Source organism: Hyalella azteca, unplaced genomic scaffold (genome assembly GCF_000764305.2).
Source record: "Hyalella azteca isolate HAZT.00-mixed unplaced genomic scaffold, Hazt_2.0.2 contig468, whole genome shotgun sequence".
Lineage (NCBI taxonomy): Eukaryota > Metazoa > Arthropoda > Malacostraca > Amphipoda > Hyalellidae > Hyalella > Hyalella azteca.
The window spans coordinates 105196-117398 of record NW_025930816.1 but is presented as its reverse complement, the minus strand read 5'-3'; the positions used below and the strand labels follow the sequence as shown (position 1 = coordinate 117398).

The 12203-nt window shown below is 42.8% G+C and overlaps 1 protein-coding gene across 1 annotated transcript; it reads left to right on the top strand.

Moving 5' to 3' along the window:
- The first annotated feature begins 389 nt into the window (after positions 1-389).
- On the top strand, positions 390-5684 carry LOC125177742 (vegetative cell wall protein gp1-like). The gene is made up of 3 exons (XM_047880073.1): positions 390-463; positions 1954-2144; positions 5260-5684. Exons 1-3 carry the CDS (start codon positions 390-392, stop codon positions 5682-5684), a joined length of 690 nt encoding a protein of 229 aa, XP_047736029.1.
- The last annotated feature ends 6519 nt before the right edge of the window (positions 5685-12203 follow it).

Sequence of the window (12203 nt, the reverse complement as noted above, 5' to 3'; positions counted from 1 at the left end):
TAATAAATACTGAAACCGCTAAACCGCCATAAGTCTCCACGTCGGCTCTACTGTATAGGTGGTCGGCCTGCTCTATTCGCAGCTCTGAATTTTAATTGGGTTAGACAATGGTTATGGCGTCCTAGACACTGAAGATTAATCTTAATTAACAAGAAAATGTATTAATATTTATATTGTATTAATGTTTCTTAAATCAAAATGTAATTAATGATTGGTGAAATTGGCAGGTACGTCGCAGGATATAGGAGTCGAATGGAGAGACCTACCTGATCCATGACATAATTGGATGGAAGTGAAGACGAATGACAAGGATGATTAGTGTGTTGTGTTGCATCAGGTAAAATGCAGTGAGAATGAGAATGAATAAGCGGATTACTTGAACGGATGGCATGGGGTGTTTAAAGTGGGAGTGCGTGGAGTGGGAGTGCGTTGAGTGGGAGTGCCTGGAGTGGGAGTGCGTGGAGTGAGAGTACGTGGAGTGGGAGTGCGTGGAGTGGGAGTGCATGCTCCTAATGCACCTGAAACAGCCCTCTTTTGTCGCGGCTCTGCCACACAAAAGGACTTTATACTCTCAGCAAATGGACGGGAAATTCCGACTTGCCGAAATACTTCAAATAAATTTACTTCAAATCTTTTACTCCGAACTGGATTACGAAAACTATTTACAATGCGCTGTATGTCTTAGCGTTAGAGTGTTTGTGTGTGAGAGTGTTAGTGTGTGTGTTATTATTGTTCCGCGATATACAGGGACCATTGTAGCGTGTATCTGCAATACCTACCGTGCCGGGATACTGGTACTTGGCATTGTAAATTAGTGGTGGCACACGAAGCATCGAGAAAATTGTAAAAAAGGGTTAGGAAAATTGTAATGGGATTGCACTGAAAAGTATTTTCAGCTGAATTCAATTTGAGAGAAAAATTCCACAATTATCTGAACCCTGCTAACAATGGATGCGTAGTTCTTATGTTTGAACCACTTGTTGGAGTGACCAGTTCTTCCTTCAATGCCATCACCTGAATCTATATACTCTAACGAAATTTAGAGTCGCCCCAGCATCAGGTAATCCAAATCAGAAGCTGCCGCGTCTGTAAATTTTCATGGGATATAGAGTTATGGTGCTTGCTGGGTCAACGATACGATGAATACAATACCAGAGATCAGAGACTGTAGGATTTACAGAGCACCGATGTCCTCCAATTGATTTTATTAAACTCTAAATTTCGACTCCTAATTGCAATAAATATAGTCAATTATTTAAATACCAGGAAAATTATTTTATATGTAACATACAAGTATAATGTTTATTTTGATTTAAAATGAAACTGACTGCTATAGAAATTGCGATATTTATGAATCACCTCTTAACATTTCCTGCCTCACTCACTGGGAAGAATGAATTGGTCTTACGATCATTTACATAAAACACAGACAATTTAAAGCAGTTATATTCGATATATAATTTAAAGCAGGTTGCGCTGGTATTTTAGTTAAAGCAGGTTACGCAGGTATATCAGTTAAAGCAGGTTGCGGAGGTATATCATTTAAAGCAGGTTGCGCAGGTATATCAGTTAAAGCAGGTTGCGGAGGTATATCATTTAAAGCAGGTTGCGCAGGTATATCAACTAAAGCAGGTTGCGCAGATATATAATTTAAAGAAGGTTGCGCAGGTATATAATTCAAAGCAGGTTGCGCAGGTATATCAGTTAAAGCAGATTGCGCAGGTATATCTTTTTGGGGTAACATTGACCCAATTATTCATTTGTGTGGGGGGAACTGGAAATAATTACCGTTCGGAGAAATGAGAGATACACAATAATGAGATACATAAAAATGAGATACATAAAAATGAGATACATAAAAATGAGATACACAATAATGAGATACATAAAAATGAGATACATAAAAAAATGAGATACACAATAATGAGATACCTGTCTCTTATACACATCTAGATGTGTNCCATCTGCTCCACCTGCTCCACCTGCACCACCTGCTCCACCTGCTCCACCTGCCCCGCCTGCTCCACCTGCTCCACCTGCTCTACCTGCTCCACCTGCTCTACCTGTTCCATGTGCTCCACCTGCTTCACTTTCCTTCACCTGTTTACCCTCACCCGTTTACCCTCACCCGTCTACCCTCACCCGTTTACCCTCACCCGTTTACCCTCACCCGTTTACCCTCACCCGTTCATCCTCACCCGTTTACCCTTCACCCGTTTATCCTCACCCGTTTATCCTCACCCTTTTTACCTCACCCGTTTACCCTCACTCGTCTTCCCTCACCCGTTTACCCTCACCCGTTTATCCTCATCCATTTATCCTCACCCGTTTACTCTCACCCGTTTACCCTCACCCGTTTATCCTCACCCGTTTACCCTCACCCGTTTACCCTCACCCGTTTACCCTCACTCTGCTGATCTGCTGCTGATCTGCTGCTGATCTGCTGCTGATCTGTTACTGCTGATCTGCTGCTGCTGATATGTTGCTGCTGCTCCACAACTGCTGCCTTCACTGAGCATCAGCAAGTCGATGCAACTGCGCTTATATTGTCGTAAGCGAAGACCGGAGTGACTCATTCAGAGTTTTATTCAACAGGTACGTAACATCCTGAAATATAATTAAACTACATTAAAAATGGTAGCTCGACAACGTGAAGGGAATGTATTCATATGTGAATGGCATACACATATGTGGCGCTTTGTAGTTTTACAAAATGTTTACAAGTAGAAAAGTAGTTCTAGGTCTTGAACGTACAAGAGCCGAGCCAATTCTAATAATAGTCATTGGTTCTAGAGCGAAGTCATATAGTAGAATAAACGACATGTAGTAAGGAATACTATGTACATGTGAGCACTACTACAGAAATTCCACGCTATACATCAACAGCATCCATGGTTTTCTTGAACTAAGTCTTTCCTGGGCACGTGATCACTTATTGGGCAATATTCAGTGGCGTCTTCTGATCTTGCGTCTTGCGATTATTTTTGTAGGGACAGGCGAATATTTATTCTGAAGTTTGTAGTGTAACCATGACAGACCCAACAACCTGAACTATTCTAAGAATAACATTCGTGAAATCGTCGCCAACATTCCTAAAGAGATGCTGGAAAAAGTTGACACCAATTTTCGGACATGACTGACACGGTGTATTGACAATAAGGGTCGTCATTAGCGAGATATCATCTTCAAAACTGGCAAATTGTAAAATTTATTTGTTCTTGATTATGATATTACAAAATTCATTTGTATATATATTCAATACTTTCGTTATAATATACATTAAATAAGCAAGTTTCTCCGCCCCGACCGTTTATTTAGTTATGTAGGTGCAGACAGGATCGCCCATAAACCTCCGGGAGGCTGCTGCCCATTGCCCTCCGCTGTGGGCTTGAAGGGCAGCCTCTGGGCAGTTTATGGGCTGGGTAGGTTTGGCCAAGCCCACACTTGCCATACTCTCAGGAGACTATAAAGTAGGCAAGGCGACTCATACTAGTCGCTGATTGCGGTCGAGTGGCCAAGCGGACCCAGAATAACCTTAACCAAACTATAGCGAGTCTGTCGCAGAGTGTGAAGCATACTTTAAATTTTGTTAGGGTTATTAGGGGTTTGCGTTAGTGTCACCAGAACATAAATACCATCAGCGTACACTATTTCTCTAAATACGTCGATCCTGTGGCGCTTTCCTTGTAGGAAAAGCTCTTCAAAGTAGGCCATCGTCATGCCAGTGGCATTTTGGTGATGTAAGCGACACCGATCCTCGAGCGACAGTGGCAATCTCTGGCTGAACAGCTACTGGATTAATTGTTGCACTAGTTCTATTGGCTAGTTCTATTCTACCTTTCCAAAAAATTAACATTACCGACATCAGGTCGTTTTTGTGGTTTTCCGCTGGCTACAACAGGTTGTCACGACCAGCGTCCTATTTACTGGGACAATCCTGCTGTACCGTCAGCTCTGATCGACCGGCTCAGGTAATCTGGTCATCAGCAGTTAAACTTTTATATGGAAGTTTCAATTGTGGCTTTCTAATCAAAGCGACCTGATGTTCAGAGAATAAGGAATTAAAATCCGGTCGCCTTTCTAGCATCCGCTGTCCCCGCCGGTCTGGGCTTGCGAAATGAAACCGAAAGTTTTCTATTTCGCAATCTACATCGAGTTTCGGCACTGCTTGTGATGAGGGTATTTTAGCATTTGCATGAGGGAAAGAGGGGATTGAAACACCACCGTATAAACATCACCCCCACTGCCAATCACCCCGCCTACACACGCTGCCAATCACTACCACTACACACCCTGCCAATCACCCTCACTACCCACGCTGCCAATCACCCTTCACTACACACGCTGCCAATCACCCTCACTACACACACTGCCAATCACCCTCACTACACACGCTGCCAATCACTACCACTACACACGCTGCCAATCACCCTCACTACACACGCTGCCAATCACCTTCACTACACACGCTGCCAATCACCCTCACTACACACGCTGCTAATCACCCTCACTACACACGCTGCTAATCACCCTCACTACACACGCTGCTAATCACCCTCACTACACACGCTGCCAATCACCCACCCTCCTCATATTACAATTTTTATCGCATTTTCTCATTTATGGAAAAAAGGCGCCTTGTCCGTTCGTCTGTCTTTTCGTCCGTTCGTCTGTCTGACTGCCCGTCTGTCTGTCTGTCCGTCCGTCCGTCTGTCTGTCTGTCAGTCTGTTTGTCCGTCTATCTGTCCGTCCGTCCGTCCGTCTGTCCGTGACTTCACGTTTTCGTCAAAGAGAAAATGCGCTCTCTGTCACTCACTGCAGTGAGTACTGAGTTATATTTTTTATCGAGCCGACAAATGCCGCCCCCCTTATCATCGAGGCAGCGATTGCGGGCGGCCATGTTCCGAAGATTTAATAAGATTTTTCCTTGTTAAACATTTGGTCATACGGGCTAGCCTCCGCCGCTCTGTGTCGGACTGCAGTAAAAATGTTACTACTTTACAACGACGCTGCAGCTGTCGGGGATTTTACATGTCATATCGAGTGAATTAGAATCTATATATCTAACGATCGTGCCAAAGATTGAGCCAAAGAACTATTCCCTAAAAAATTACCACAAATTCATTGAATTATATCAGTTTTTATTATTGCTTCGAATAATTACACGCGAGTTGTGCTCTTTATGAATCAAAAATGTAGAAACTTCTTTACTATTATATCGTATCATAAGATACAATTTCTCTAAATACTTGAACTAAGAACTGGAGAATATTCAACCGTTGCGTCATCCTAACCTGTCGCGCTATATCCTCGCTCGACGCAACCCTAAACCCAGCGCCCTACAGCCCACCGCCCTACAGCTCAGTTCCCTACAGCTCAGCGCCCTACAACCCACCGCCTTACAACCCACCGTCCTACAGCCCACCGCCCTACAGCCCAGCGCCCTACATCCCACCGCCCTACAGCTCAGTTCCATACAGCCCAGCGCCCTACAGCTCAGTTCCCTACAACCCACCGCCTTACAACCCACCGCCCTACAGCCCACCGCCCTACAGCCCAGCACCCTACAGCCCACCGCCCTACAGCCCAGCGCCCTACAGCCCACCGCCCCACAGCGCAGTTTCCTACAGCCCGGACAAGCGTTTAAGAAAAACCCGGACGTTGAGTGCCTCGAAGGTAGTTAGTCCGCACGCGGCGTCCACCACATAAATCGCGGATCCTCCTGAGCGATGGCAGGCCTGTATATATATAGGCTGGGGGGTGTGGGGGTGTGGGGTATGGGGTTAAGGCTCTTCACCATTCACTCCTGTGGGGGATAGGTTTATAACAAGAAGAGAAAAGGAGCAGGGAACGTGAAAGATAATTTATTAAATTTATAATAATCGTCTTCTTAATTTTTCCGACCGATTAAAATGGCGGAGAAGACAGTGTTTATTTGATCCATTATTTGTGATCCACTGTTTCACCCACGTTTGCTTCGTATGGTCCCAATTGTTGTGGAACAGCCACAAAATAATACATTTATGTAATTACTGAACAGAAGTACATTTACTTATGTTGGTACTTGAGAACCTCTGGCTAGATAAGGAAATTAATGATCGACATCAATTAAAGATTAAATTTATTTCTTGCTTATGCTTGAAAGAAGCACTGTATAGTGGTTATAGACGTGTGAGCTGACGAGAGAGTTAGACGATGAAGCAGCGCGTGGTTCACTGGCCGTGCACTTACTCGTACAGCGGTAAAATGTGATGTAAGAAAGTGAGTCATGGCATAAAAGAGAGTCATGGCATAAAAGTGAATTATGGCATATAAGTCGGTGCGTGGAAGTGGAAGACTGGAAGATTGTTGTAGTATGAAAGCCTGTAGTAGACTGGAAGATTGTTGTAGTATGAAAGCCTGTAGTAGACTGGAAGATTGTTGCAGCATGAAAGCCTGTAGTAGACTGGAAGATTGTTGCAGCATGAAAGTCTGTAGTAGAGTGGAAGATTGTTGTAGTATGAATGACTGTAGTAGACTGGAAGATTGTTGCAGCATGAAAGCCTGTAGTAGACTGGAAGATTGTTGCAGCATGAAAGTCTGTAGTAGAGTGGAAGATTGTTGTAGTATGAATGACTGTAGTAGACTGGAAGATTGTTGCAGCATGAAAGTCTGTAGTAGAGTGGAAGATTGTTGTAGTATGAATGAGAATGACTGTAGTAGACTGGAAGATTGTTGTAGCATGAAAGTCTGTAGTAGACTGGAAGATTGTTGTAGCATGAAAGTCTGTAGTAGACTGGAAGATTGTTGCAGCATGAAAGCCTGTAGTAGACTGGAAGGTTGTTGTGGCATGAAAGTCAGTATCTGACTAAAAAATTGTCGTGGCAAGAAATCTTGATGTAGAATTTAAGTAAATTGAGGAATGGAAGTTTCCAGTTAAGTAAAATTAGACAAGCAATAAACTTTCTTAGGTGAGTCATCATGACCTGATAATATCCTTGAATCAGTTCTCATTATCAGTAACCGGAAGATTAATTTCACAAAATGAACTCATTATTGCTAGACTGAATGATAAAACAACAGACCAGCGCGGTCATCGAAGTGTGTACAAGTGAAGGCCTATGGAAGTTTGTGCGCGCGGGCTGGTCTGATGGGCCTAGGTTCGAGGAGAAGGCTTAGAACTTAGGCCATATTACTCAATGGAAGCGTCCTGAACACCGGCATAACACCCACAACTTTGCGATAGATTCCCTAATGGCCTGCGCCCCCTCCTCTTAGGCCTATGATTAGCGGCGGCGCTGCCTCGAGTATAGGCATATTGCCTCGAGTATAGGCCTATTGCTGGCATGTGCAGAGCCGTTTGTTGCGGTCGCACCGGCAGGGTTATTGTAAACTACAATTACGGGATGATTGAGCAGAGACTAGCACCTGCAGGGTTATTGTAAACTATAATTACGGGATGATTGAGCAGCGAGACTAGCACCTGCACGGTTATTGTAAACTATAATTACGGGATGATTGAGCAGCGAGACTAGCACCTGCAGGGTTATTGTAAACTATAATTACGGGGTGATTGAGCAGCGAGACTAGCACCTGCACGGTTATTGTAAACTATAATTACGGGGTGATTGAGCAGAGAGACGGAGCACCTGCAGGGTTATTGTAAATTACAACGATTTTTTATTATGAGTTCTAAATACTAAATGAAAGACGAACGATTATTTGATTTGATAAATGATTATTTATCTTGTGCTGATAATATTTCTTTAGTTAAACCAAATTAATCAACAATAATCGACAACAAATAATCAACAAGCCTTACGATTGTTTGTATCAAATTACAGGTGAGAAGTGAGAAAAATAATTTCCGTTGGAAGCGCTGTTACGCGACTATTTTAGATCGGGTTAAAATTATAATTATTAAAATAAAAGATAAAATTAAAATTATAATAATTATTAAATAGGAATCCTCATGCTTATTTCGTATCAAGATAATGACAATAGATATGAAGCTTTATTATTTTTTCAGCACTACCACAAAACAGAGATGGGAAGATAAATATTTTAAATAAATTACAACGGCTAGATAAGATGTGGGCTACAAATTTCCTGTCCTTAAAGCAACGCAGAACTGTAGGTACGAGATTAGGTGGAGGAACATGCCGGTGGTGTGAGATGACGAATGTGCAGCTAATTAAATTTAAATTATTTATTGTTTATATGATCAGAACGCTCAAAAATTTTCTTCCATATCAATGCCGTCTAAATGAACAATATTTTAATTAAAAATTAATAAATACCTACGAAATTATAAAAAACTGCCAAGAATATCAACGTCAAGCAAACTGCATAACAAATTCATATTATCTTCAAAGAAAGCAATACGGTGAGAAGCTCCATCATCAGTTCAAAAAATTCCATAGAATACAAATACAATCAAATGTCGAAATCGAAAATCTACACGAAAGAGATTAAAACCTAAGTAAAGAGACAATGACAAACGAAACATCAAAACCAATTGATTTACAATTATTAAAAAAAGGAAACGAGCTGTACGCATTTTAAAGACAAAGTTTAAGTTGAAAAATGCGAGCATCGTACGATTTGCTTTTATATTCGTACGATTTAAGTAGAGTAATGATAATAGAAGATTTCGGATTCAATGTTGAAAAAATCTAAAATGAAATTTAATTAAAGAAAGACATGATAATTGGAAAGTCGGGAAGCAGATTTGAGATGATATTCGATTAAAAACGATCCCTTCATGATCCAAGTAATTATATTATGTTCACCATGCGGTTGAGTTTGGTCATATTCAGTCACATTATTAACTATTATAATTGCAGGGTAAATTATCACAGTATCATAGTTCTAGTTTTTTTACGATGTGGTCGAATTATTAAATTGCATTGTTCGCGTGTTCCTAACGGAAATTGTGTACTAGTCTACGGACTTGTCTCCCAGTATTTAATTATCTCTGCAGTCTCGCCGCACCTGGAACCGAGTTGGTGACTTAAAAAAATTGATTCGAAGAACATAAAATAAACTGTGAATTTTGATCCTCGCATATACAACCTTCGGAACTTTTCTGGCAGCAAATGTATTTTCCAGCGAGCTTTCACATAATCATATTTCACTAGGTAGGGGGCACGCATATTCCACTAGGGGTACACATATTTCACTAGAGCACACATATTTCACTAGGAGCACACATATTTCACTAGGGGGCACACATATTTCACTAGTGGGCATACATATTTCACTAGGGGGCACACATATTTCACTAGGGGGCACACATATTTCACTAGGGGCACACATATTTCACTAGGGGGCACACATATTTCACTAGTTGGCACACATATTTCACTTAGGGCACACATATTTCACTAGGGGGCACACATATTTCACTAGTTGGCACACATATTTCACTAGGGGGCACACATATTTCACTAGGGGTACACATATTTCACTAGGGGTACACATATTTCACTAGGGGCACACATATTTCACTAGGGGCACACATATTTCACTAGGGGTACACATATTTCACTAGGGGCACACATATTTCACTAGTAGGCACAAATGTGTCACTAGTATGCCTATATATCTTTGTAATATATGATCATAATATACCATATTAACATATGAACATACCATATCTCACTCGAACCCAGAAAATGTCGCATATTATTGGCCACAAACAACAAACTCTCACGACGAGCTGCTCGTAATTGCGAGATACGATGACCGTAAGATCCACCGCAGCGTCTAGCGAGGAATGATCCTCAACTATTTATTTTATCTCTATATATTTTTTATTCATGAGGAAGCTCAGGCTTGTGCTTATTATAGGAGAGAACCTGGGGATAATTGACAGGTCGCGGCTAACTTAGAGCAGCGCTAACAAGCGGTGTTAAGCTGGGGTGGTGGTGGTGGTGGTGGTGGTGGTGTGGTGGTGGTGTGGTGGTGTGGTGGTGGTGGTGGTGTGGTGGTGTGGTGGTGTGGCTGTCTCTTATACACATCTAGATGTGTATAAGAGACAGNCACCACCACCACCACTACCACCACACCACCACCACACCACCATCACCACCGACAGAGAGACAGGTTGATGTCTCGCTACAGTGCACTAGAGTGATCGTGTAGGTGATGTGAGCAACTATAGCCTAGACCTTTATGTGACTGGCATGAGATCTCACGCTGATGGACTGCTAGGAATATAACCATATTCGAGTTCATAGAAAGATAATTCTAGCATTTTGAAATTGTATTTAACTGCAAGTATTTCGATTATGGTATACTTAACTTCTATAATTAATCATTTATTCCTCGATTAACTAACTACGTACTCCAACGATTAATATTATAGCGTGATACAATTTATTCATCATTAACTTAGAACTTATATCAACCATTCAAAGCTTTAAGATAACTTTACATAAATGATTTTTTCTTTAACATTCTCCTTCATAACTGATGTCGTTATGCGTCACAGTTCCTGGGCATGGCAATGGCATCGGTATTCGCCCTCTTAAGCTCCCCGATATTTATATTTCTTCATTTAATAGGGACCGTTTGAAGGATTTTTTCCATTAAAAATTATCTTAGCAACAACAGCTTCAAGTCCCTCTATTTTCTTATTGGGCAGCCTTTTTCTGCTGCCGACACTGACATGGGAAAAACAGCCAGCGTCCCGACACTGACATGGGAAAAACGGCCAGCATCCCGACACTGACATGGGAAAACGGCCAGCATCCCGACACTGACATGGGAAAACAGCCAGCGTCCCGACACTAACATGGGAAAACGGCCAGCGTCCCGACACTGACATGGGAAAACAGCCAGCGTCCCGACACTAACATGGGAAAACGGCCAGCGTCCCGACACTAACATGGGAAAACAGCCAGCGTCCCGACACTAACATGGGAAAACGGCCAGCGTCCCGACACTAACATGGGAAAACGGCCAGCGTCCCGACACTAACATGGGAAAACGGCCAGCGTCCCGACACTAACATGGGAAAACGGCCAGCGTCCCGACACTAACATGGGAAAACGGCCAGCGTCCCGACACTAACATGGGAAAACGGCCAGCGTCCCGACACTAACATGGGAAAACGGCCAGCGTCCCGACACTAACATGGGAAAACGGCCAGCGTCCCGACACTAACATGGGAAAACGGCCAGCGTCCCGACACTAACATGGGAAAACGGCCAGCGTCCCGACACTAACATGGGAAAACGGCCAGCGTCCCGACACTAACATGGGAAAACGGCCAGCGTCCCGACACTAACATGGGAAAACGGCCAGCGTCCCGACACTAACATGGGAAAACGGCCAGCGTCCCGACACTAACATGGGAAAACGGCCAGCGTCCCGACACTAACATGGGAAAACGGCCAGCGTCCCGACACTAACATGGGAAAACGGCCAGCGTCCCGACACTAACATGGGAAAACGGCCAGCGTCCCGACACTAACATGGGAAAACGGCCAGCGTCCCGACACTAACATGGGAAAACGGCCAGCGTCCCGACACTAACATGGGAAAACGGCCAGTCAAACGGGCTCTCTTTCTACGCTCTGGTATCCTAACTCTTAGTGGACGGATATCAAAATCTATCTCAAACCTTGGTACATCGTATCTCTATTACTCGTCTAGGGGGTTCCCATACAAGGTGTGCAGTTAATGTATGTAGGCACATATATTTTGTGCAGGCATATATATTAATGCACATATATTGCACATTTAGGTTACATGCAATTGGGCTGTGCAGTGTCGCAGCCCTCACCAGACCGTCTCTAAATATGAAAAAAATAAAACCAGGAAGTGATCTAAACCTAAAGTCTGGAATATAAAAACTTTTAAGGAAACAATAACTATTAGGAAGTGTGTTTATCATTAATATATATAAATAGGTTCTATTATCTACCAAACTACACCACTTAAGCTTGTCCGACGGCAACGTAGCCCATCTCTGTAGTGTAGTGAGTGTAGAGTGTCTCCGTCTAATGTAATCCCGCTCTCTGTGAGTGTACAGTGTCTCTGTCTAATGTAATCCCGCTCTCTGTAAGTGTACAGTGTCTCTGTCTAATGTAATCACGCTCTCTGTGAGTGTACAGTGTCTCTGTCTAATGTAATCCCGCTCTCTGTGAGTGTACAGTGTCTCTGTCTAATGTAATCCCGCTCTCTGTGAGTGTACAGTGTCTCTGTCTAATGTAATC